This window comes from Leptomonas pyrrhocoris (genome assembly GCF_001293395.1).
Source record: "Leptomonas pyrrhocoris isolate H10 chromosome Unknown, whole genome shotgun sequence".
Classification (NCBI taxonomy): domain Eukaryota; phylum Euglenozoa; class Kinetoplastea; order Trypanosomatida; family Trypanosomatidae; genus Leptomonas; species Leptomonas pyrrhocoris.
The window spans coordinates 174,835-200,034 of NW_015438379.1; the positions used below are offsets into that span (position 1 = coordinate 174,835).

Below are 25,200 nucleotides of genomic sequence, written 5' to 3' on the forward strand. Positions count from 1 at the left end.
TTCGATTCGTTGATGCGGTGTACACCTCACCGTATTAATGAAAAAGAGAAGAAAAGGAAAAGAGAAAGGCATTCGTCCGTTTTTATTACTTTTGTCGCTCGTGAAGCGTCCTAATCAATCAGCAGCTTCACCCGGCGCTCGGTGCGATTGTGCCGGGTGCCCTCCGCGTCCGTCCCGGCGCCGCCACGACCACTCGCCGCAGCCCCCGCCGCAACACCCGACTGCGTCCCTTCGGCCGACACCGACGTGCGAAAGCCAATGCCGTGCCGCAGTCCACTGCTGCTGCCGCCACCACCGCCGCTGTTGGCGGATCGCGACGGCGTGTGAAAGGACAAAGGCGCGTCCTCACCCACCGCAATCGCAGCCGATGTCGTAGTGGGCGACGGGCTGCGTGCGTCTCCGCCGGGGCTGCCGACGACGACTCCGCTTCTACGCGACGCGGCAGATCGCTCGTGCGGTGCCGCTCCGTCCTCTACATCGAAGGCCGGCAAAGGCGAGGGGGTCGCCGTCTCCCGCCGGCCCCCGTCGGTGTGCTTCACCATAATACTCGGGGCCAGGGCGCTGCTCGGGGGTGGGGGGAAGCCGTGGCTGTAGGGGGTGCGCACCGCCGAGGCCGCGCCGTCGTCCAGCACCCCGGCAGAGCCCTCGCGGCTCGCCGCGCCGCCGCCGCCGCTGCCGCTTCCTCCGTCGGGCATCATCAGCGAACCGCTGGCGGCCACCACCGCGTTTGGGTTGTACCCCGCCGGAGCGGAGGAGAGACGCGTGCCGCCGCCCACGACACCCAGGGCTGTCACGGGACGGAGCGGGAGGGCCTCGCCGCCGCCCAGGGGCACTCCTCGCGGAACGTTCGACAGCGCGGCCAGTGGTAGAGGCTGTCCGGCGGCGGTGGTGGCGGCTGCCGCTCCTCCCTCAAACCCGGCGCCGCTCATGCTTGCCTTCTTTGGTGTCGTGTGCATCGACCCCTCGCCGGAGATGCTGTTGCTGCTGATCGTGTGACTCGTCCAGTTACGACTCCCTGTTCGCGCACGGGCCATCAGTGCCTGTTGGCTGCTCGCCCCGCTGCCGAAGGGGTCGAAGGAGTCTTCGCTGTCTCTTTCCTCGCTGAAGGGGGCCGGGGTCCAGGAAAGGGAATGCGGCTGCTGTGCGGGGCGCGAGTGCGGGTGGTGGGGGGTGCCACCGATGCTGTTCTCTAAAGAGGCGCCCGCCCCAGCGGCGCCGACCCCTGGCGGCTGCCAGCCGGTGCCGGTCAGACCCGTGGTGTTCGCCTCCACCGACCCTCGCTGCTTCCTACTGTCTTTTGGGGTTAGCGACAGCGATCCAGAGAAACGGCGCTCCATCACCTTCGACAGCAGCCCTCCTCCTGCCTCTTCATCCTCGTCGGTCTCGCTGTCGCTGTCGCCGCTCTGCTCGCCCTCGCCCTCCTCCTCGCGCTTCTTCTCCGTCTCCCTCCCACCGCTGCTGCTGTGTCGGTGCCGCCCTTTGGCACGCTTGTCCTTCTCCTTCTTCCGCCGCCTGTGCGCCTCCTTGCGCCGCTGGTAGTTCTGTTCCTCGCCGAGCATCTCCTCGTAGCGGCGCTGCTTCTGCTTGCACAGTGCCATGGCGGTGTGGTGCGCATCGACCGTGTTGTGCAGCGCGCGCATCTCCACATCACTGGGGTCCTCTTCCTCGCCGTTGGCTCCTTTCTCACCTCGCGTGCTCGTCGGGTGGGTGTAGCCGCGCTTCGTGAGCCGGTAGGAGCACAGTTCCTCCATGAAAGTGGGAGGCATCGCTTTGCCGGTAGAGGCGGAGACCGTTGGCTGCAGGCGCGAGGGTCGGCCCTCCACCGGAATGTTCAGCAGCTGGCGCATGACCGCGCGAGATGAGATGGTGCGCTCATCGCGAGGGTTTTCCTCATCGAAGGCCTTCAGTGTTTCGTGAAGGCCACGACGGTGCATGAACTCCCGCAGCAGAGCCTGGGCGAGCAGCTCGGCCTGCTCTCTGCAGGAGAGGGCCGCAACGAGGCGCGCCGTCTTGTCCTTCTCGGAGGCGGACGGGGCAGCGTTTGCCATCTTTCTTACTTTTGACGTATTTCTTTTCGTCCTTATGTTTTTTTGTAAAAGGGAAGGGAGGGGGAGGTGCCCTGCTCGCCAATGGATTGTCTAACGCTGCAGCAAGAAGTTTAAATGGATGCTACACCACCTCGATAACGTATTACAGCTGTTCTCTTTCATTGAAGCACGACGGGGCGGAGAGAGAGAGAGAGAGAGAGGCCGTCGCTTGCGCACGCCCCCACACAGAGTACACTGGAGTATTTTTCTTGTCTGACACTTCTTCTACCTTATGCATACATATACACAGAGAGATATACATAGATATCGTGCAAGGGAAAAGCTATGCACTTTATAATGGGAGAGAAAAGGAAAACAAAAAAGAGCGTGTGCGTTTGCTTAGCTTGCTTTCTCCAACGGGTGCGTGGAGCAACGGCAGTGACGCGGTCGACGGCACCGTTTACGCGAGTGTGACGAGGAGGCACGAGAGAAACCCAAAAAAAAATGTGGATCAGAGGAGGACAGGCGGGGGGGGGGGGAGGGGTGGAAGGAGACAATGAAATGGAGGGAGGGGGGAATAAGGCCATTTCCCCCGGCGCTGTTGCGGGCCGGCTGGGCCAGGCGCTTTCACGTGCCCAAGCAGAGGTACTTGCATTCAGCTTCTCATCCGCTAGAGTAGTCGTCCGACCGGTCGAAACGGGCAACGAATGTGCCACATCTCTCTTGCGCAGCGACGCACAATGAAAGAGAGGAAGAGTAATGCGGTGTGGTCAGCCCACGCGAAGATGCGTACATGAGCGTTGTCTCTCTCTCTCCCTTCTGAGAGGTATTTTCTTCTTTTCTTTGTTTGAAGCGTACAAGTCAGGCAGAACAAGCGAGTTGAGGCAACAGCGGTCGATAATAAAATGTCGACGTGTGCCACGTGTGGGTGTGTGGGTGGGTGCGCGGGTGGGTGTGTGCACACCTCACCAGCAAAGTACACGCACACTGAAAGCGAAAGGTGATTTCTATTGTTTTCCTTTTCAAAATAAGCCACCGAAATGTATGATGGGGAGAAACACAAGTACGTTGGAACAATACACGTGCGTCCGCGGCGCGGCACTAACACCAAATTAGAAACAAAAAAACAGCAATCACCGCATGTGCGCGAAGAGAGAGAGAGACATAAAAGGGAAAGAAAGAAAAAGAGAAAACAAACAAAACGAAGCAACAATACGCATATACCCGCCTCCACCGCCACAACGAGACCGCCTGTCTGCGGGGAAGGAAAACAGAAAAAGGCACTGCGCATGCGTCTCTATGTAGCCGCCGGAGTCTCACAACGCCCCACCTGTGAGAAGGGGAGGACAAAAAACAGACCAGAACAGACAAAGAACAGGGAAAAAAAATTTTCATGGCAACCTCCAGCGTCTTCATGTGAGTGTTTGCAGCATCACGCGTCTCCTCAGCACTCAGTCAGTCGAGGCAGACACACACACACACACGCAGACGAGAAAACGCAGTTAAAAGCTCGATGAGCACACACGACAAGAGAAAACTCTTTAAAAAAAAACTCACAGCTTGATGCATCTATGAAACGGTGAAAGAGGGAAAAGATATATATAATGTATTGCAAAAGCGAAGGAGCGTTCGCCGTAGATCCTTACCTGGGTTCCTTCTCGCCGTGATGGATTCTACGTCTTCAAAGCTGCAGGGACACCGCAAGGGTCAACAGCCGACACACAAACGCACGCACACTCCGCGTCGAAATGAAAGCGCCAAAAGAAAAAAGGAAAATGAAAACACAAAATTAATCATCGCCACAAACCAAAGGAATACGAAAGACCCCCTGACGCGCCGCTAAACCTGTCGCCACACCGTCGAGTTGAGGTAGTTATAGCCGCGGCGCCAGTTTAACGCATCGGGGTTGCGCTCGAACTGCATCCACTTCTTCCGGCACACCTCACGGGAGTACTTCTGCGGGGACTTCAGCGAAAACAGCACCCACTCCTCAAAGCAGTTGTCCTCGTTGCTGAAGTTGTGCAGGGCGAGGCCGACGCGGACCCACACATCGTAGCTCTCGGCGGCGCGGGGGGGCAGCTTGCGCAGCTTCGCGGTCACCGCCTTGTAGCGGCGCCACTTCGCGCCTTCGGTCAGAAAGGGCGAGACGACGTTGCCGTAGGCGTCGTACTCCACCGCCTGCGCCGCCTGTGGGCCGAGAATGTGCCGCGGTCGGATTAACTTCCAGCGGTGCTTCAGCGTTGCCTGCAGCACCGCCGCACTCCGCCGCTGCGCCTCACTGCCGGCCGGCGCGTGGCTGTCTAGGATGACCAACTTCTTCGCGTGCTCGTGCAGCAACCTCTGCACCTTGCCGTCGTGATCAGTGTGACGGGTGCAGAACGTCATTTCCAGTATCTCCGGGTCCGTCATGGTCCGCAGCACCGCCTCCATCTCCGTTAAACGCTTTTGAAGGGCGGGGTCGCCGGCCGTGACGAGGGGCACGAGACGCTTGCGGGCTGCAGCGGCTGCCGCGCCGTGTCCTTCTTGCTGCTTCTGCGCGTGGAAGTCGTGATCCTGTGCGGAGGGTAGCTTGCTGCTGAACGCGCAGCGCAGCATGCCGTTCGGGCGATAGCAGTTCGTGTCGATCACGTCGCGACCCAGCGTCTGGTTCACCTCATCACCAATCAGCTTCACGGTGCGGTAGTCCTGGAAGGCGACGAGCCTCGTCAAGCCACCGCTGCCCTTCTTACCCGACGCAGAGCTGTTGTCCACGACGTTCACCATATCACTGAGGTCATCGTATTCGTCGCCCTCGCTCTCCATCTCCGCTTCATCTTCGTCATGCGCACTAGCCGCCGTGTTCTTCTTTCCCTTTCTGCTTTTCGACGCGGACTTGGATTTGCTGCTGTCGCCCTCTAGCCCAATCCCGTGCTCTGCCCGGCGCTGCCGCTCCTGCAGGTACGACATGCTCCGCGCGTGGACGTGGTAGGACACCTTATCGCGTCCCGGCACCGCGTTCGTCAGCACGAGAAAGAAAGGGTCGGTGAAGCCCACACCGGGCAGACGCACCTCCAGATAGTTCAGCACCTCCAACAGCGCCGTCTCCGCCCCGGCGGCCGACTCGCCGGGTAAATCGATATCGGCAAAGAAGTCACACGGCACGTTCTCCCGTCCGCAAATGGCATGAAACTGACGCAGGTGATCCGGGAAGAGCAGCATGCGCTGCGCCAGGATAAGCGGGTAGCTGCACTGCACGAATGGGTTCTGCAGGCCGAGGTCGTTGTTAAAGAGGGTGAGGCCTGGAATCGGGGTGCCGCGCACGTAGGGCGTGGTGGCGTTGGCTGAACCGCGAGCAGGCGGGCTCGCACGCAGCGTGTGGTCGAGCTGGTTCTGCACCTCCGGCAGGCTCGCCCAGTGAGCCTTGTAGAAGTTCTCCCCGGCCTTGAAGCGCAGAAAGGAGAAGGCAGTCGACTTGCGCTCCTGCCGGGCTAGCATGACGTCCTCCGGCGTGGAGTCCTCCAGCAGCTGATCGATACGGTAGCTCCTGGCGACGTCGCCGTGTAAGCCGCGGAAGGGATTCGTGAGGATCTGCAGCGAGGTTTGATAGTCATCGCCAGCGGCAGTGGCGGTGGTGGTGGTGCTTGCCCTGGCAGCAGCGGTGGGACCGGAGGAGGTGGTCTTTGCAGACGTGCGGTCGGCCCGCACCTCAACACCCTTTTCCTTGGCCTCGTCGGGCTGCGCCGTCTTCTTTTTTATGGTTTTGTTCATCTTGTCGCTGCGCATGTGTGCGCTGGTAGCAGCGGCAGCAGCAGCGGCAGCGACGGTCTCTGCCTTTGTAGGCGGCGTCAGCGGCGCCCGCTTCGCCCTCCCTCGCCGCCCTCCACCGCCGCCCCGGCTGCCCCTGCTGCCGCTGGACGACGACCCACCGTGATCATCGCCGCTATCATCGCCACCACCGCCGCCGCCGTCACCACCTCGCACGTCGTGCTTCTGCAGCAATAACTCTACTGGGTTCACCGCTTCGACAGCGGCGATGCCTTTCCCCTGTTGTCGGTGTGGTCCCTTTAAGTCTGTTAAGAGCTGCGCTGGTGTGCGTCGTCGGCGCGTGGAGGTACGTGCTGCGGTGCCGTAGGCGTACTCCGTCGGGCGGAACTCCTCTCCATCGATCTCGACCACCGTCGACGCGCTCCGGCCCGCACTCATCTTGTTGCGTCGCGGCACGTTGAAGGCGGCGATGACAACGGCGGGGGTGTGGAAGGTGCTGCCCAGGCACCGCTGCAGTACGCCGCGGTAGGGGCGCATAGCGACACGATGAACAGACTGTGCAAATGAAGCCAGGTGAGCGAGACCCTTCTAGCAACACGACGCTCTACGGGACGAGACGAAGGTGCCGACGAGAGAGACGGGAGAAAGACAACGAATGGAGACGTGTACGAAGTTAAAATACAAACAACACGGAAACCATTTAAAAAAAAAGTTAAAAGGCGGTGAAGTACTTTTTTCTTCAGTGTACTTGTCGATGTGTCAACCTCAAGCCGCAACACAGGAAAGAAAGAACATACACCGAAGATGTGCGAGTAAGAGAGGAGCAAGTGGGCGGGTGTGGGCACGTCCAACGGCGGCCGCGATCCTCCGTGACGAGAGAGAGAGAAGGAGGGAGGGCGAGAGGGAGAGCGTGTGCCACGTAGCGAGAATGGCGCCAATGATTATAATAAAAAACACCGGCGAGTTACCAACTGCGCAAACAGAGGAAAACAAAGAAAAAAGAAAATGCCAAACCTACAAATCTATATGTGTATATGAAAAGGTGAATAAGGGGGGGGGAAGGGGGAAGTGCCTTGTGTTGATGTGACGCTGCGGGAAAACTGAGTGTGTATATCGTGTTCGAAGCGGGAGATGATCAGCCCACCTTTTTGATTTCGCAGCGAGCAGCCGCTTTCCGTCGCTCAAAGTTCTAAAAAGCGCTGCGTAAACGTCGGTTGACGCAAACCCCGTGCAGGAAGAGACAGAGAGAGAGAAAGGTTCGGAGTAAGAGGAGAAGGAAGAGATGCAGAAGGTGGAGTGATGAAGTAAAAGCGGCATGAATAAAACAAAAAAGGGGTTTTCCTCCTCCTCCCTTCTGTCCGATGTTTGACGGTGAGTCCGGCACAGATGCGAGACCAACAAGAAGTGCAGCTACCTGCCCGTAACGCGATGTGGGCTGTGGCGCGCTCCCCTTCGCCGCCAAGTCGCACGTCAACGATAAAACCCTCTAATAACAAAAAAAAGGGGGCCACCTGCGATGATCAGAGACGGGCGGCAATGTCTCACGTGCTGTCCTTTCACGTTACTTTTCATGTTTTGCTTCTTCGCTTGCGGCGGTTCGTTGAAGCACTCGCCTTCGCAGAGAGAGCGTAGACGCTCCGCATAAAAGTGAACAGTCATTTTACTCTTATTATTATTGTCTTTCCCGCCGTCGGGCTTCCAGTCGGTCGCACCACCGCGCTTTCTCTTTTGGTCTGTTAATCGCCGTAGTTAGCGTAGATGCGGTTCTGCAGATCGCGAATGGCAGTCACCATGCGCTCCATCTGCGCCGTCGGCGGCAGTATCGTCGTGCGGAAGTGAAGGGTGTTCGGCTCCTGCCCGAAGCCGGACCCGGGCACCACCACAATACCGGTGGCCTCCAGCAGCTCCAGCGACCACCGCGCGTCCAGCGCCAGCTTGCGGCCCTCCTTCTTGTTCTGCGCCTCGTTGTACTCCGCGTACCGGGCCGGCAGCGTGATCTGAGGGAAGGCGTACATCGCACCGTCCACAAGCTGGCAGGACATCCCGCGAATAGTGTTCAGCTCACGCGCCAGCAGGGCAGCGCGCTCCTTCAAGCTCGAGAAGATGCCGTTGTACTCCGCCCAGTACGACTCGTAGCTCGCGTCACCCTTCTGCGGCGGCGTGCTCATCAGCGCCGTCATGACCTGCCCGTTCACGTTCGCGCATAGGGCCAACGAGGCCAGCTTGGACAGCATCTCACGGGAAAACGCTGGCAAGTTCGTATAGTTGAGGAAACCGCCGCGGCGCCCGCACTCGCCGATCATGCCCTTCGACGTGGAGTGCAGCGAGACGAGCATCGTGCCCGTGCTGTACGGCGCAGGCATCGACAGTACCACCTCGCGGAAGCTCACAAACTTGCGGTCCGCGGCGTAGATGTTCTCCTGGTACACCTCGTCCGCCAGCAGCAGCACATTGTAGTCGTAGCAGAACCTCACCACGTCCTCCATCACCTTGCGGTCCAGCACGCCGCCGGTCGGGTTGCCGGGGTTGATGCACACCAGCAGGCGCGGCGTCGCCTTTTTCTCCTCCATGCATTTATTGTACGCCGCGGCCAGGTCATCCGCCTGCATCGCCCACCGATCGGCCTCGTGCAGGTAGTACGGCGCCGTCTTCGCCCCCAGCAGGGCAATCTGGGCCGTGTAAAAGGGGTATTGCGGGATCGGGATCATCACGGCATCCTCCAGCCCACCCAGGACCAACTCCATCGCCATCGTTATACCGCCACTCGCGCCGTCCGTCATGCAGATCTCCTCCATCGTCGCCTCGGGCTGCACGTGGTGATCGCGCTCGTTGATGCACGCCGCCACCGCCTCTCGGGCAAAGTCGTACCCGAAGGAGTCTGTGTAGGCGCCCGTCACGTTGCCTACGCGATCCACGTACTCCTTTGCGCGCGCCACCGCGTCCGCCGGGAAGCGCGCCACAAGCGCCTCGTCCTCCAGCAGGAAAGGCGCGTCGAAGAGTGCCATAACTTGGCGGTTGAAGGTGAGCGGCTTCTGGTCCAGCGACTGCGGGTTGCCGATGTTGCAGTACACGAGGCTCGTGAAGGGGTGGGCACCCTTGCCCTCCGCAATCTCCTTCTTGATCTCATCCGCGCGGGCAGGGATGAGGCCGCGGACGGCGTACTCCGCACGCACCACATGCGGATTCACGTAGGCCTTTTCGGACGACATGCTTGAAGCCCGTGAAGTCCGCTCGGAAGAAAGAGAACGCAAAAAGAATTGCTAAATATGTGTTAGAAATGGGAGAAGGAAACACACACGAACACACAGGAGATGTACGGAAAAGAGGGGGGAAGAAGGACAAAAAAACGGTTGTTGCCTTGGAAAGGCCGTTTTTCTACTTAATCCCGATCTCACGTTCGCGTCTTCGATCTGCTTTCACGCCGGAGAGAGGACGCGCAAAGGTACGCGCGGAAAACTATAATAATAATAAAAATGTTATGCTTGTTTTTAAAGTCAGGACGAACTCACCTGTAGATGTCCCGCATGCGCATACAAGCACGAACACGCACACAAGCGCACACAGTCAAGTGAGCAAAGCAAAGAAGGAGAAGAAGAATTATTTCTTATTTCCACAGCGCTAATGAACTCTCATACAGGCCGCACAGAAGCCAGAAGGACGGAGACGAGAAATCCAAAAGAGATAAGAGGGAAAAGCCTTCGCGTTTTGGTTAGTATTATGGAAGTGTATATATATATATATTAGTAAATAAGATAAGAATGGAACACAGCAAAAAGATAGCGGTTTGTTTTTAATATGTCTCACGCGTTGTGTGTATATATATATAGCGTGGAGTGCTACAACAACTCGCACCACGGCTTCGGGAAGCAGCGGGTTATTAAGTTCAATCGAGAGAGCGAACACACGAAGACCAACGGCAAAGAGGTACAACAGGCGATGAAGAGGTGCTCGTGTAAATGAGAAACCAACAAGACAAACAAACAGAAAACGATCTCGTGATTACTGGCGATTCTTCTTAGCTAAATAGCAAAGATCAGGAACAGTAGAAGTGGGGGGGTCAAAAAAAGTGGGTGCAGACAGGTGCAATGGAGCGAGCAGAGTCGGCTCTATTTTTATGAAGATGAGAGACAGCAGCGGAGACAGGAACACACGGGAGTAAACAAGAGGAAGAGTACTTTGTGGGCGGTTTCGTCATAGAGAATGAATATCTTTTTTTTAAGGAACAGCCGCATCAGTGAGAGTCTTCATAGCTCAAGAAAGCTGTGTGCTGTCGACGCAGTCCTCCCTTTTCTTTTTTATTCGGGCCCTTCTTCCTTGTACTTGAGCCTTCTCCTGCTGTTGCGGCTGCGCAGTCGATCCAGCAAAGACAACGAAACGAAATAGGAGACAGGCCTGCTTTGCGGATAGGCGAAAAAGGCTGGCCAGCAGCGTGCGTGCCGTGCGACATACAGCGCTGCCTCGCATTGCTCAAAGGAAGATCCTCTTTTTCTTAAAGCCTCTTCGGTTTTTAACTTCTTTCCTCATTTCGACCCCTCCTATTGTGGGGGGTGAAGAATGATGAAGACGTGCGTGACCACCACGCTGTCAGCACGAGGCGGCGTATCTTCATAGGTATAAAGTGTCACCGTGCTGCTCATTCCAGGAATACAAGCAACGGTGAAGAGACAAAGCAAAAACAAGAAAAGATCGAGAATGCTCTCGCTGCGCTTATTCTAAACCAAAAATAAACTGCCGTTTCTGTCGGCTCGTTCTGTCTTGCTTCACCTGCCTGGTGCAGGGGGGTATTGGTGCACCATTGGAGCATCATCCACACATCGCGGAGGGATTGTATTGTGTATTCTCATCGAACGACCGTGCTTCGGAAGAGAAGAAAAAGACAGGCGGAAAAGAACCACCAAAATACGGGTTTCATACGAATTCAATTATTTAAAAAACAAGAACAGCTTCGGCGTTAGGAAGGAAAACAATTCTTCAAAACCCGACGGAGCCTTCCTTCGGGGGCCACGCTGCTGCTGCTGCAGCCATCACTCGCCGCACCTCGCATACCAACAACAGAAAAAGGACCGATAATAGATACTCGGCGTGTTGCAAACCAGCAGAGACACAAGTACAAAGAAATAACCTATCCTTCAATATCGTCTTCCGCTTTTCCCTCTCGGGGTGTGCGGTGGTGTGTGTGTGTGTGTGTGCTGTTCATGGCAACACGCGCCTCAACGCTTTCTCACCGGATTCGGTGCACGACTTCACGGGGACGCCGCCACAGCAGCAGCAGCAGAAAAAAAAAGGACAGCAGAGCGCAGCGCGGCCATCCCATGATTGCCACGACTCTACGCGTAGTCCTTGTACACCTTCTCCTGGAAGTCGCGAATGGCAGCCACCATGCGCTCCATCTGCGCCGTCGGCGGCAGTATCGTCGTGCGGAAGTGAAGGGTGTTCGGCTCCTGCCCGAAGCCGGACCCGGGCACCACCACAATACCGGTGGCCTCCAGCAGCTCCAGCGACCACCGCGCGTCCAGCGCCAGCTTGCGGCCCTCCTTCTTGTTCTGCGCCTCGTTGTACTCCGCGTACCGGGCCGGCAGCGTGATCTGAGGGAAGGCGTACATCGCACCCTGCACAAGCTGGCAGGACATCCCGCGAATAGTGTTCAGCTCACGCGCCAGCAGGGCAGCGCGCTCCTTCAAGCTCGAGAAGATGCCGTTGTACTCCGCCCAGTACGACTCGTAGCTCGCGTCACCCTTCTGCGGCGGCGTGCTCATCAGCGCCGTCATGATCTGCCCGCTTACGTTGGCGCACAGGTTGATGGAGCACATCTTCGTCACCTGCTCCCGCATCGGGGACGGCAGGTTCGTCATGCAGAAGTACCCGCCGCGGCGCCCGCACTCGCCGATGATGCCCTTCGACGTGGAGTGCAGCGAGACGAGCATCGTGCCCGTGCTGTACGGCGCAGGCATCGACAGTACCACCTCGCGGAAGCTCACAAACTTGCGGTCCGCGGCGTAGATGTTCTCCTGGTACACCTCGTCCGCCAGCAGCAGCACATTGTAGTCGTAGCAGAACCTCACCACGTCCTCCATCACCTTGCGGTCCAGCACGCCGCCGGTCGGGTTGCCGGGGTTGATGCACACCAGCAGGCGCGGCGTCGCACCGTGCTCCAGCTCGCACTGCTCATAAGCAGCGGCCAGGTCATCCGCCTGCATCGCCCACCCGTCCTTCTCACGCAGGTAGTACGGGGCGAGGGTGCCGCCCAGCAGCGCCAGCTGCGCCGTGTACAGCGGGTACTGCGGGATCGGCAGCATCACGCCGTCGCCGGTGCCTCCGATCAGAAGCTGCATAAACACCTTCACGCCGCTGCTCGCGCCGTCCGTCAGGCAGATCGCGTCGAGCGTCGCCTCGGGCTGCACGTGGTGATCGCGCTCGTTGATGTGCGCCGCCACCGCCTCTCGGGCAAAGTCGTACCCGAAGGAGTCTGTGTAGGCGCCCGTGGCCGTGCCGATGTGGCTCAGATACTCCTTCGCGCGCGCCACCGCGTCCGCCGGGAAGCGCGCCACAAGCGCCTCGTCCTCCAGCAGGAAAGGCGCGTCGACCAGCGACAGCACGTGGCGGTTGAAGGTGAGCGGCTTCTGGCCCAGCGACTGCGGGTTGCCGATGTTGCAGTACACGAGGCTCGTGAAGGGGTGGGCACCCTTGCCCTCCGCAATCTCCTTCTTGATCTCATCCGCGCGGGCAGGGATGAGGCCGCGGACGGCGTACTCCGCACGCACCACGTACGGGTTCATGTGGACGGCCTTGGGGACGCGCCGGCCCCGCAACAGCATGGAAAAGCGATACATATGAGAACAGAACAAGACGGGCTAAGGTGCACTGAGTAAACAACACGGAGAGGGGGGCGAGAGGAGTTGATGGCGGTCTCGCAGGGAGGGGGAGAGGAGAGTAAACACCGATAGAGAGAAAGTATGAAGACAGCAGTGCCGGAAGATGAAGCGCTCCGACGCGTAGCGGAAAGAGAAGGGGATAAAAAAAACAGGGAGCAGAGAGACTTGCTGCGGTAGTCAGCGTCGACAGGAACAAGAAGACAAAAAAAAGGTCGAGGAAAGGAACAATACATGAGGGGGGAGAAAAGGTTGTGGGTGATGGAAGGGCGCGAAGGAAGAGACATACATCCGATAACAAAGGTATATATGTCTACATATGCGCTCACAGTAGCCCCTACCTCTCGGCAACCACGCTGCGGACCCGTTCAATGATGATGACGCAGCACAGCAACGAGCTACGCGCCGCCCGTGGAGCAATGCAGTTCCAACGTTACCGATATCATTCCCTCTCTATAGCCCTGTCCATTTCTTTTGTTCTCTTTTATAGTGATGCCTCACCTTTCCCTTCGCTTCCCTTGTACTTTTCAGATCATCGTCGTCAGGACTCCAACGGAGACACAAAAAAAAGGTTTCCTTGATTGTCAGCAACTCATTGAAGAGTGCTATGGCGTAACCTAATACTTAAAAAAGAAACGGACGACGCTACGCGTAGTCCTTGTACACCTTCTCCTGGAAGTCGCGAATGGCAGCCACCATGCGCTCCATCTGCGCCGTCGGCGGCAGTATCGTCGTGCGGAAGTGAAGGGTGTTCGGCTCCTGCCCGAAGCCGGACCCGGGCACCACCACAATACCGGTGGCCTCCAGCAGCTCCAGCGACCACCGCGCGTCCAGCGCCAGCTTGCGGCCCTCCTTCTTGTTCTGCGCCTCGTTGTACTCCGCGTACCGGGCCGGCAGCGTGATCTGAGGGAAGGCGTACATCGCACCGTCCACAAGCTGGCAGGACATCCCGCGAATAGTGTTCAGCTCACGCGCCAGTAGGGCAGCGCGCTCCTTCAAGCTCGAGAAGATGCCGTTGTACTCCGCCCAGTACGACTCGTAGCTCGCGTCACCCTTCTGCGGCGGCGTGCTCATCAGCGCCGTCATGACCTGCCCGTTCACGTTCGCGCATAGGGCCAACGAGGCCAGCTTGGACAGCATCTCACGGGAAAACGCTGGCAAGTTCGTATAGTTGAGGAAACCGCCGCGGCGCCCGCACTCGCCGATCATGCCCTTCGACGTGGAGTGCAGCGAGACGAGCATCGTGCCCGTGCTGTACGGCGCAGGCATCGACAGTACCACCTCGCGGAAGCTCACAAACTTGCGGTCCGCGGCGTAGATGTTCTCCTGGTACACCTCGTCCGCCAGCAGCAGCACATTGTAGTCGTAGCAGAACCTCACCACGTCCTCCATCACCTTGCGGTCCAGCACGCCGCCGGTCGGGTTGCCGGGGTTGATGCACACCAGCAGGCGCGGCGTCGCCTTTTTCTCCTCCATGCATTTATTGTACGCCGCGGCCAGGTCATCCGCCTGCATCGCCCACCGATCGGCCTCGTGCAGGTAGTACGGCGCCGTCTTCGCCCCCAGCAGGGCAATCTGGGCCGTGTAAAAGGGGTATTGCGGGATCGGGATCATCACGGCATCCTCCAGCCCACCCAGGACCAACTCCATCGCCATCGTTATACCGCCACTCGCGCCGTCCGTCATGCAGATCTCCTCCATCGTCGCCTCGGGCTGCACGTGGTGATCGCGCTCGTTGATGCACGCCGCCACCGCCTCTCGGGCAAAGTCGTACCCGAAGGAGTCTGTGTAGGCGCCCGTCACGTTGCCTACGCGATCCACGTACTCCTTTGCGCGCGCCACCGCGTCCGCCGGGAAGCGCGCCACAAGCGCCTCGTCCTCCAGCAGGAAAGGCGCGTCGAAGAGTGCCATAACTTGGCGGTTGAAGGTGAGCGGCTTCTGGTCCAGCGACTGCGGGTTGCCGATGTTGCAGTACACGAGGCTCGTGAAGGGGTGGGCACCCTTGCCCTCCGCAATCTCCTTCTTGATCTCATCCGCGCGGGCAGGGATGAGGCCGCGGACGGCGTACTCCGCACGCACCACATGCGGATTCACGTAGGCCTTTTCGGACGACATGCTTGAAGCCCGTGAAGTCCGCTCGGAAGAAAGAGAACGCAAAAAGAATTGCTAAATATGTGTTAGAAATGGGAGAAGGAAACACACACGAACACACAGGAGATGTACGGAAAAGAGGGGGGAAGAAGGACAAAAAAACGGTTGTTGCCTTGGAAAGGCCGTTTTTCTACTTAATCCCGATCTCACGTTCGCGTCTTCGATCTGCTTTCACGCCGGAGAGAGGACGCGCAAAGGTACGCGCGGAAAACTATAATAATAATAAAAATGTTATGCTTGTTTTTAAAGTCAGGACGAACTCACCTGTAGATGTCCCGCATGCGCATACAAGCACGAACACGCACACAAGCGCACACAGTCAAGTGAGCAAAGCAAAGAAGGAGAAGAAGAATTATTTCTTATTTCCACAGCGCTAATGAACTCTCATACAGGCCGCACAGAAGCCAGAAGGACGGAGACGAGAAATCCAAAAGAGATAAGAGGGAAAAGCCTTCGCGTTTTGGTTAGTATTATGGAAGTGTATATATATATATATTAGTAAATAAGATAAGAATGGAACACAGCAAAAAGATAGCGGTTTGTTTTTAATATGTCTCACGCGTTGTGTGTATATATATATAGCGTGGAGTGCTACAACAACTCGCACCACGGCTTCGGGAAGCAGCGGGTTATTAAGTTCAATCGAGAGAGCGAACACACGAAGACCAACGGCAAAGAGGTACAACAGGCGATGAAGAGGTGCTCGTGTAAATGAGAAACCAACAAGACAAACAAACAGAAAACGATCTCGTGATTACTGGCGATTCTTCTTAGCTAAATAGCAAAGATCAGGAACAGTAGAAGTGGGGGGGTCAAAAAAAGTGGGTGCAGACAGGTGCAATGGAGCGAGCAGAGTCGGCTCTATTTTTATGAAGATGAGAGACAGCAGCGGAGACAGGAACACACGGGAGTAAACAAGAGGAAGAGTACTTTGTGGGCGGTTTCGTCATAGAGAATGAATATCTTTTTTTTAAGGAACAGCCGCATCAGTGAGAGTCTTCATAGCTCAAGAAAGCTGTGTGCTGTCGACGCAGTCCTCCCTTTTCTTTTTTATTCGGGCCCTTCTTCCTTGTACTTGAGCCTTCTCCTGCTGTTGCGGCTGCGCAGTCGATCCAGCAAAGACAACGAAACGAAATAGGAGACAGGCCTGCTTTGCGGATAGGCGAAAAAGGCTGGCCAGCAGCGTGCGTGCCGTGCGACATACAGCGCTGCCTCGCATTGCTCAAAGGAAGATCCTCTTTTTCTTAAAGCCTCTTCGGTTTTTAACTTCTTTCCTCATTTCGACCCCTCCTATTGTGGGGGGTGAAGAATGATGAAGACGTGCGTGACCACCACGCTGTCAGCACGAGGCGGCGTATCTTCATAGGTATAAAGTGTCACCGTGCTGCTCATTCCAGGAATACAAGCAACGGTGAAGAGACAAAGCAAAAACAAGAAAAGATCGAGAATGCTCTCGCTGCGCTTATTCTAAACCAAAAATAAACTGCCGTTTCTGTCGGCTCGTTCTGTCTTGCTTCACCTGCCTGGTGCAGGGGGGTATTGGTGCACCATTGGAGCATCATCCACACATCGCGGAGGGATTGTATTGTGTATTCTCATCGAACGACCGTGCTTCGGAAGAGAAGAAAAAGACAGGCGGAAAAGAACCACCAAAATACGGGTTTCATACGAATTCAATTATTTAAAAAACAAGAACAGCTTCGGCGTTAGGAAGGAAAACAATTCTTCAAAACCCGACGGAGCCTTCCTTCGGGGGCCACGCTGCTGCTGCTGCAGCCATCACTCGCCGCACCTCGCATACCAACAACAGAAAAAGGACCGATAATAGATACTCGGCGTGTTGCAAACCAGCAGAGACACAAGTACAAAGAAATAACCTATCCTTCAATATCGTCTTCCGCTTTTCCCTCTCGGGGTGTGCGGTGGTGTGTGTGTGTGTGTGTGCTGTTCATGGCAACACGCGCCTCAACGCTTTCTCACCGGATTCGGTGCACGACTTCACGGGGACGCCGCCACAGCAGCAGCAGCAGAAAAAAAAAGGACAGCAGAGCGCAGCGCGGCCATCCCATGATTGCCACGACTCTACGCGTAGTCCTTGTACACCTTCTCCTGGAAGTCGCGAATGGCAGCCACCATGCGCTCCATCTGCGCCGTCGGCGGCAGTATCGTCGTGCGGAAGTGAAGGGTGTTCGGCTCCTGCCCGAAGCCGGACCCGGGCACCACCACAATACCGGTGGCCTCCAGCAGCTCCAGCGACCACCGCGCGTCCAGCGCCAGCTTGCGGCCCTCCTTCTTGTTCTGCGCCTCGTTGTACTCCGCGTACCGGGCCGGCAGCGTGATCTGAGGGAAGGCGTACATCGCACCCTGCACAAGCTGGCAGGACATCCCGCGAATAGTGTTCAGCTCACGCGCCAGCAGGGCAGCGCGCTCCTTCAAGCTCGAGAAGATGCCGTTGTACTCCGCCCAGTACGACTCGTAGCTCGCGTCACCCTTCTGCGGCGGCGTGCTCATCAGCGCCGTCATGATCTGCCCGCTTACGTTGGCGCACAGGTTGATGGAGCACATCTTCGTCACCTGCTCCCGCATCGGGGACGGCAGGTTCGTCATGCAGAAGTACCCGCCGCGGCGCCCGCACTCGCCGATGATGCCCTTCGACGTGGAGTGCAGCGAGACGAGCATCGTGCCCGTGCTGTACGGCGCAGGCATCGACAGTACCACCTCGCGGAAGCTCACAAACTTGCGGTCCGCGGCGTAGATGTTCTCCTGGTACACCTCGTCCGCCAGCAGCAGCACATTGTAGTCGTAGCAGAACCTCACCACGTCCTCCATCACCTTGCGGTCCAGCACGCCGCCGGTCGGGTTGCCGGGGTTGATGCACACCAGCAGGCGCGGCGTCGCACCGTGCTCCAGCTCGCACTGCTCATAAGCAGCGGCCAGGTCATCCGCCTGCATCGCCCACCCGTCCTTCTCACGCAGGTAGTACGGGGCGAGGGTGCCGCCCAGCAGCGCCAGCTGCGCCGTGTACAGCGGGTACTGCGGGATCGGCAGCATCACGCCGTCGCCGGTGCCTCCGATCAGAAGCTGCATAAACACCTTCACGCCGCTGCTCGCGCCGTCCGTCAGGCAGATCGCGTCGAGCGTCGCCTCGGGCTGCACGTGGTGATCGCGCTCGTTGATGTGCGCCGCCACCGCCTCTCGGGCAAAGTCGTACCCGAAAGAAGCCGTGTAGGCGCCCGTGGCCGTGCCGATGTGGCTCAGATACTCCTTTGCGCGCGCCACCGCGTCCGCCGGGAAGCGCGCCACAAGCGCCTCGTCCTCCAGCAGGAAAGGCGCGTCGAAGAGTGCCATAACTTGGCGGTTGAAGGTGAGCGGCTTCTGGCCCAGCGACTGCGGGTTGCCGATGTTGCAGTACACGAGGCTCGTGAAGGGGTGGGCACCCTTGCCCTCCGCAATCTCCTTCTTGATCTCATCCGCGCGGGCAGGGATGAGGCCGCGGACGGCGTACTCCGCACGCACCACATGCGGGTTCATGTGGACCTTGGGGTGCGTGTGTTTGTTTGAGGACATGGTTCTGCGGTTGCTTATAAGAGGAGATGAAACAAGTAAGAGTAATAGAAGAGGAAGAAAGAGGAAGATATGTCTTGACTCCGGCGTTACTGATTACTTCTTGGCGTGTGGCTGTGCGTGGGTGTGTCTCGTGGTAAACACGGGAAGGATGCACAGCGAAGGAGAAAAGGGAAAGAAAAGAGAATAGCTACAAATCCACAGGTATATATATTAAAAAGAAAATCGAAGAGAGAATCAATACGGTTTTGGTTAATGCTATCGGCAATTTATTTATTTGTCTGCTTGTTTTTTTTTTTTTGTAGAGGGAGAGACGTGAAACTGGCCGTGTATGTTGGGTGCTGGTTGACGGTATTTGCTCCCTTTGCTGACTTGTTAGTTTGAGTTTTGTGGTTGTTGTCTTTGAGGGAAGGCGAGGAGACAGAAAAAAAGGAGAATTTCTTTGTGATGAGCCGGGAATGAAACCGTTCGCGGCAGAAAAGGGGGAGAGAGAAATGCAATCGGTGAGAGCAATAAAGGCAGTTACAGAGAGAGAACGAGGAAGTGCGAACAAATAGTTGTCTTTCTTTAGGCTGTACAGAAGGGTGATCGTCGCGCGTGGGAGCGTGCTGCGGACGATTGATGTTGCCAGCGGAGTCAATGGTGAGAGGGTGAAGAATAAGGACGGAGGTGGGAGTGAAAAAGCCATGGGAGAGAAAGCCCGCAGGGAACGACGAGGAGTGCGACTCTACCAATAATGGATCGCCCCTCATTGCGTTCGCCGGAACAAAACCCAAGCGGCATCAACGGCAGCCTTTAAACCACTTCCTTCTTTCACTTTTTTTTTTTACGGAGACAACGTGGGGCAACACTCACGGGCAGCACCACCCGAGTGCACCGGCGCTTTCCTTCGCCTACGGCTCATGACCGACGCAGCAGCAGAGAGAGTGTGTCAGGCGCTAGATGCGAAGGTAGCTTCCGTTTTGTTTGATCATTTGCTTGCTGCGAGTGTGTGGAAGGGCTTTCCCTCACCTATTTCTTCTTTACGCGACGCCGACCTGCAAAGCAAGAACTCTATGCGCTCCCTACCTCCCCTTCTCTCAGCGGATGGACGGGCCAATGAGACACACAAGAAGGGTGCGAAGAGGGCGAAGGCAACGCGTCGTAAGCATCGATTTTTGTTTCCTGATTTCTGCTTCCTCGGTCCTCATCCCCACCGCCCCCCCCCCCCCCTTAATCGGAAGCGGCTCATTGAGTAAAGGGACGCGCAAATCGTCGCTCCAACTGCGTGAGGGACGACGCCGCGGAGACGGAGGTCAGCACCGACGCCGCCGCCGTGGCCCCTGTGAACGCCGCCGCGGCGTCTTTCATTGGAGGCTCTTTTGCGCTGGCACTTCTTCCTCCCGTGGCCTTCTTCGCCGGCCCGAGACCGCCACTGCCGGCAGCGGCAACGACATCATTCGACTGCGTCGCCGACACCCATGAAAGCCTTTCCGAAGAAGCCGGAACGGAGGGCGCCCCTGGTGGACCGGAGGCGTCCGAGACGGAGGCAAGAGGCGCCTTATTGCCTGACGAGGCAGAAAGCAGAGACACGTTTGCATAGGAGGAGGAGACGTCAAGCGATGGGGCGGAGGGCGGTGTCGACGAGGTACCAGACCGCGCCTCACCACTACGGTACTCCAGTTGGGTACTACCGCCCTGGATGTCGGGGGATGGGTCGGCCACCGCTCTCATGGTGCCGCCCTGCTGATGGAGACGCGCAGATGGCGCTTGCCACGGTGCGGCGAGGGGATCGCTGCGGCCGTGTCGCTCATGGGCGTGTGCGCCCCCCTCTGATGCAGGGGCGGCGAAGGACGTCGACGCGGTTGCGTACGACAGCTGCCGCGGGTCGAGCACAGCGTCGCTGCTCGCGATATCGCTGAGTTGCTGCTGCTGCTGCTGCGCGTCGTGCGCACCGTTCAGTTTTGTGTCTTGAAGGATGCTGCTTCGCAGAAACTCGGCCCCTTCTTCCGCGGCTGCTGCGATGGCGGTGGTGGTGGTGGCAAGTCGCGCGGGACCGGATGGCTGCCCCAGCGGTGCACCTTCGCCCGGGTAAGTCGCGGCAGCGGCGTTGCTCAGAACGGGAAGCGTTGGGATGGTGCGAAGCAGCGCGGCTCCCTCGGTTGCACCTCCGAGAGACTGCAGCAGCTGCTGCTGGCGACGGGCGAGTTGCTCCAACGCGTCCGCCACGCCCGCCTCGACACGCCGCGCTGCTCGATCCTGCAGCTGCGTGGTCTGACCACGATGGCTGGCCTTGACAGGGGCCCCAGTCTTGGCGTTCACGGACGCAGCAGCAGGAGCAGGAACGCTTGTCTTGGGCAAAGCATGTACTTGCTCTCGGGTCGGAGCACCCCTATCAACCTGTCTGCCCTGGCCGTCCCCTTCGTTGTTGTGTGCAGCGGTGTCCGCTGCTTGCGGTGTCAGCGCGGTCCGCTGTTGCCACGGCAGCACCGACAGCACTGAACGCGGCCGCGAGACGGACCCGAAGTCGCCCTCCACTTCGCCCTCTGCGTCGCCGCCGGGCACGCCGCGCAGGGGCAGACCGTCGTAGAGCTGCGTGTAATGCGAGTGTCCACGCAGCCCTGGTTGAGGTGCGGACGAAGAGGAGGGGAGGGGCTCGGCTGGATGTCGCTGTGGCAGGAGATCGCCCCGCTGACGCGCCAGCACCTGCTGCACCGTCTCCTTCAAGTACTGTTGAAGGCCATCTTCATCCTCGCTCAAGTGATCGACGTGCCGCTGCCGAGCAGCCGCCATGGCAGACGCCGAAGAGAACGGCGTAGAGGTGAGGGATGCTCCAGCCGATGCTGCTGGGGAATACGGTGGGAGCTGAGCCAACAGTTCCGCCGCACGAGCACCAGGAGTGGACGGTGTCCTCGCAGCAGCAGCAACAGAAGCAACAGAAGCCAGTCTTGATGGACCGTTTCTAACTCCTGCCGCCGTCTGAGGCTTGTCGGCTCGTTGCCTTAACGGCGTCCCGTGACGAGGGGTGGAGCTGAGGGGAAAAGAGTTGAGGAAGACGGGTTGGGTGGATGCTGCGCGAGGGCCCACCGACGCCGTTCGTACCGCCTCCTGCTCTGGCTGTACCGCCATGGGCACCGACATCGTGCGTCGCGGGGCCGCATTCCGCCGCGCAGCGGGTGTGCTGAACGCGTCAAAAAATACTTCTTCCTCCTCCACCTTCGCGCGCTTTTTCTCGGTGTCGCGTTCTCCGCCACGCGGTGATGCGTGCGCCGAATCGCCCGCCAGCCGGCCACCGCCGTCGTCGTCCTCCGCAACCCCCTGCCCTTCGTCGTCATCATCACTCTCACCTATGTTGTACTGATGCCGCTGTTGCGCAGGGGTGCGAAACAACGCCGCACCAGCAGTAGCCACAGCGGCCTGCGCGGAGGCGAGCAAGGGAGACCGCGGGGAGAAGACGAAAGACGTCGATGGACTCGCTACGCCGTTGGCTGCGGGCGTGGATGCGTGCCGCGACGGTGCGGGTGAAGCGTTGTGTGATGCGGCCGCAGCACCAGCAGCCGACGGCGTCATCATCGCTGTGGTGCGGGCGACGGTGCCCGGATGCAGCGGTGGCGCCGCGTAGGCGTGGGAGGATTGGACAACAGAAATGGGCGAGGCTGCGGACCGTGCGACGGTGCGCTCGATGCTCTCGACGTGCTGTGTGGCGGCTGCCTGGGTCGATGCACTGGTGGAACGTACAGGGCTACGAAGTGCCTCAGCCTCCGCCACGGGCGCCTCGTGATGATGGTGTGTGTGTGTATCGGTGCTGGCTGATGCGCCTTGCTGAGGCGACGGCGTCTTCACGTGCGATTTATCTTCTGATTGTCGGGTCGGGGAATCGTTTGTAGCGTCCTGCTGCTGCTGCTTTGGTTGTTGCTGCGCCGCCTGCCACTCCAGCTGAGGGGTCGCAGACTCCGCAAACGGCACGCCCTTCTTCTGTAGCCACTTCACCGCCAACGCACGCGGGACACCAAAGACGGCGGCCAGCGTATGCTGCATCGCGTCACGCATTTCACTTGTCCACGCCGTCTGCTCCATCGTACACCGCAGCAACTCCGCCTCCCTTTCCTTCTCTTGCAGGCGCGCCTTTAGAATCTCGACCCGGCCCTCCGCACGCATCCGCTGCTGCGTCTGAAGGACCTGCGCCTCCTGCAACTGTGTGCGCTCCTCCTGCTGAGCCGCGGCGGCGGTGCGGAGGGCCTCCGCTTCGCGCTGGCTGCGGTGCACGGCGGCCTCGTGCCGTGCAGCGAGCGCGCCCGTCTCCGTCAACTCTGCCCGTGTGCTGCGCAGCTGCTCGCGCAGTTCGTCTTCCTGCGCTGCGTAACGTGCGGTGATGTCACGCGTGTGCGCCGCGTGCGTCGCCGCCTGCACTTCGTGTTGACGCTGCGCCTCCTGCAAGGCCCGTCGCGCCGCGGCCAGCTCGTCCTGCAGGGTCTGGCAACGATGCTGCTCTTGGCTAAGCTGGGCTTCGTAGGTTCGCTCCAACTCCTGGGCCCGCTGTGCGTAACGCTGGGCGTCACCCCGAGCCTGCTGCTCCTGATCGGACGCCTGCGCCCGCAACGCACCCACCATCCGCTCCAGTTCACTGCGCAAGTGCTCCTTCTTGTCCAGCGCCGTCTCCAGTTCCGCCAGGCGCCAACGCAGGGCCTCACGGTCTTCCCGCGCGGACGTTTGATTTACCTCGAGCTGAGCGAGCTGCTGCTGCGTGAGGCGCGCCTCGTGTCGCGTCGCGGCTGCCCTCGTTTGCAGCTGCTCTTCCTTCTCTTGCAGGGCGGCCCGCAGCTGCTGCGCGTGGCCGCTTGCCTGCTCACGCAGCTCCTCGCGATGGCGCACGTCCGCCTCGTAGAGCTCCCCCTGCAGCTGGATCAACTGACGACGCAGGTCGCTGTTCTCGGACATGCAGACGTCCCGCTGCGACTGCATCGCATCCCGCTCCTGCGTGAGCGCGTCGAGCTGGGCGCGAAGGTGCCGCGTGCGCTCCGCCCACTCCACCTCAAACTGCTGAATGTCTTGCGTCTGCCGACCTTCCCGTGCCTGGGCCTGCAGCAGCGCCTCCTGCGCAACACTTTTTTGCGTCTGCATGCTGTCGAGCTGCAGCTGACGCGCCTCCAGCTCCTGTGTGGCTTGATCGTAGTCGTCGCGGAGACGGTGGAAGAGCCCGCGTAGCTCGCGCAGCTCGTCGGCGTGACTATCCCGCTCGTGCACCAACGCGTGGATGCGCTTCTTCTGTTCCTCCACCAGTACAGGTAGCGGCAGCGCCACCACACCACCACCACCACCACCGCCAGCGCCAATCGATGACGTCGCCGCTCGTTGGGGCGACACCGGCGACAGCTGCGCCTTCTCGACGCCGTGCGGTGCTCCGTTGTTGTACATTCCTGGCAGCTCTGCGCTGCCTTCCGCTACTTCATTTTGTAGGTGCTGCGGTGGTGGTGGTAGTGGCCGTGGCGGCGCGGTGGGCTGAATGGATGGGTGCACCGTAGACGAAGATGATGATGAAGCTGACGACAGGGGAGAGGCAGAAGGTGCGTCTGCCCTCGCCGTCCACACGTGTGGGTGGATGCGGTGCTTCGAGTTGGGACTGCTACTTTCCTCTCGATGTGGCGAAAAGCCACAAGAGGCCGAGTTGTTGGTCGGAGGTGCTGGCGGTGGCGAGGCGGGTCGCACAGCCGCACTCGCCGAAGGTGTCGCGTGCGGGGAGCTAGAAAGGTACGGCGCGCTGTTGCTGCTACCGTTGCGGGGGTTAGTGCTGTTGTGGTGACCATTGGTGCTGGGGCTGTGCGCTAAGCTAGCCCTCTGTGCGCTGAACGGCGGCAGCCCATCCTGGTGGGTCAGCGGGGGAGGCGCACGTAGCGGCAGGGGCATTTGAAGTGAAGCGCTTCCAAAAGGAACAAAAGATTTTTTTAAAAACAAAAGAAATGTTTCCCCGTCGTTGAGTTGGGGGGTGTACAGCTCTATGTGTCAGCCGTATCCTCTGTCCGCTTATTTTATTGTTTCTTTCTCTTAACGAGAGAGAGAGAGAGTGATGTGGAAAGCCCACCTCCCAGTTCGCCGACGAAGAGCGCAATACAGCCGTAACGGCAGCAATGATCTATAACTATATATAACGTGTTGTATGATGCCTGGACGGCTTTATGAGAAGACGATTAGAACGGTATATCTCTCTTCCGCTCTTTGTATATTTTTTTTTCCCCTTTGCGTTCGTTTGCTGTTCTCTCTCGCCCCAGCAGTATCAGGATCTTCCAGCGCCGTGTGTAGGAGACTGTGTGAAGTACCTCTTGAGAAAAGTAAACAGTACCGTGCCCTTGAAATGGCCACGTAGCAAGAGCCGGTACAGCGCGCTACGTTGATGCAGGCGCATGACAATGGAAGAGAATAGGAAGAGAGGAAGAGAGAGAGCCGACAGATGAAGGGTGAACAGCGCACACACACATACGTACATCACACGAATGCGAAGACAGAGCCCCTCAAGAAGTTAAAGCATAATGAGAAACAAAATTTAAGAAGTGAAGATCTTCTCTTCTCATTCTTTCAGACGGAGTTTCACGATGCCCGCCTGTACATCTAGAACGGTTTTGTCTAGCTTCGCTTGCACAGCGGCGATGGGTGACGAGCCAGAGGGAACGACTCCACCCGTGCGTGTGTGTGCCGCATCGCGGACTGGTCGCCTTGTAGAAGGTACGTGCGCGCTTCTCCACTCACACCATCCTTCCTTCAGCCTCCGCAGAAGAAAAAAGAATACAAAGAGGTGTGTGCAGGGAGGGTCTTCGTCCCGTTTGGGGTGGGGGGAGTTGTAATCACTGTGCGTTCGAGCACTCAGGCCAAAT

The 25,200-nt window shown here is 58.6% G+C and overlaps 7 protein-coding genes across 13 annotated transcripts; all 7 read right to left on the bottom strand.

Annotated features, from left to right (window-relative positions):
- Positions 1-110: 110 nt before the first annotated feature.
- ABB37_08274 (hypothetical protein) lies at positions 111-2,439 on the bottom strand (the record flags this gene model as incomplete). 2 transcript variants are annotated; one of them, XM_015807219.1, is made up of 1 exon in its annotated part: positions 111-2,439. In XM_015807219.1, exon 1 carries the CDS (start codon positions 2,046-2,048, stop codon positions 111-113), a length of 1,938 nt encoding a protein of 645 aa, XP_015654168.1. In that variant the 5' UTR covers positions 2,049-2,439. The 2 variants fall into 2 exon arrangements, with proteins under 2 accessions (XP_015654168.1, XP_015654167.1); XM_015807218.1 differs by having other exon boundaries at positions 111-2,435.
- A 1,427-nt stretch (positions 2,440-3,866) lies between these two features.
- ABB37_08275 (putative mitochondrial primase 2) lies at positions 3,867-6,961 on the bottom strand (the record flags this gene model as incomplete). Its single annotated transcript, XM_015807220.1, has 1 exon — positions 3,867-6,961. The coding sequence occupies exon 1, from the start codon at positions 6,306-6,308 to the stop codon at positions 3,867-3,869; it is 2,442 nt and encodes an 813-aa protein (XP_015654169.1). The 5' UTR covers positions 6,309-6,961.
- A 546-nt stretch (positions 6,962-7,507) lies between these two features.
- On the bottom strand, positions 7,508-9,878 carry ABB37_08276 (putative mitochondrial alanine aminotransferase (ALAT); the record flags this gene model as incomplete). Of its 2 annotated transcripts, none has more annotated exons than XM_015807222.1 (1): positions 7,508-9,878. In XM_015807222.1, exon 1 carries the CDS (start codon positions 8,978-8,980, stop codon positions 7,508-7,510), a length of 1,473 nt encoding a protein of 490 aa, XP_015654171.1. In that variant the 5' UTR covers positions 8,981-9,878. The 2 variants fall into 2 exon arrangements, with proteins under 2 accessions (XP_015654171.1, XP_015654170.1); XM_015807221.1 differs by having other exon boundaries at positions 7,508-9,032.
- Positions 9,879-11,098: 1,220 nt separating this feature from the next.
- ABB37_08277 (putative mitochondrial alanine aminotransferase (ALAT)) lies at positions 11,099-12,812 on the bottom strand (the record flags this gene model as incomplete). 2 transcript variants are annotated; one of them, XM_015807224.1, is made up of 1 exon in its annotated part: positions 11,099-12,812. In XM_015807224.1, the coding sequence occupies exon 1, from the start codon at positions 12,599-12,601 to the stop codon at positions 11,099-11,101; it is 1,503 nt and encodes a 500-aa protein (XP_015654173.1). In that variant the 5' UTR covers positions 12,602-12,812. The 2 variants fall into 2 exon arrangements, with proteins under 2 accessions (XP_015654173.1, XP_015654172.1); XM_015807223.1 differs by having other exon boundaries at positions 11,099-12,808.
- A 473-nt stretch (positions 12,813-13,285) lies between these two features.
- ABB37_08278 (putative mitochondrial alanine aminotransferase (ALAT)) lies at positions 13,286-15,653 on the bottom strand (the record flags this gene model as incomplete). 2 transcript variants are annotated; one of them, XM_015807226.1, is made up of 1 exon in its annotated part: positions 13,286-15,653. In XM_015807226.1, the coding sequence occupies exon 1, from the start codon at positions 14,753-14,755 to the stop codon at positions 13,286-13,288; it is 1,470 nt and encodes a 489-aa protein (XP_015654175.1). In that variant the 5' UTR covers positions 14,756-15,653. The 2 variants fall into 2 exon arrangements, with proteins under 2 accessions (XP_015654175.1, XP_015654174.1); XM_015807225.1 differs by having other exon boundaries at positions 13,286-14,807.
- A 1,220-nt stretch (positions 15,654-16,873) lies between these two features.
- Positions 16,874-18,964, bottom strand: ABB37_08279 (putative mitochondrial alanine aminotransferase (ALAT); the record flags this gene model as incomplete). Of its 3 annotated transcripts, none has more annotated exons than XM_015807229.1 (1): positions 16,874-18,964. In XM_015807229.1, exon 1 carries the CDS (start codon positions 18,356-18,358, stop codon positions 16,874-16,876), a length of 1,485 nt encoding a protein of 494 aa, XP_015654178.1. In that variant the 5' UTR covers positions 18,359-18,964. The 3 variants fall into 3 exon arrangements, with proteins under 3 accessions (XP_015654178.1, XP_015654177.1, XP_015654176.1); XM_015807228.1 differs by having other exon boundaries at positions 16,874-18,928; XM_015807227.1 differs by having other exon boundaries at positions 16,874-18,796.
- Positions 18,965-19,582: 618 nt separating this feature from the next.
- Positions 19,583-24,715, bottom strand: ABB37_08280 (hypothetical protein; the record flags this gene model as incomplete). The annotated part of the gene is made up of 1 exon (XM_015807230.1): positions 19,583-24,715. Exon 1 carries the CDS (start codon positions 23,747-23,749, stop codon positions 19,583-19,585), a length of 4,167 nt encoding a protein of 1,388 aa, XP_015654179.1. The 5' UTR covers positions 23,750-24,715.
- Between the last annotated feature and the right edge of the window lie 485 nt (positions 24,716-25,200).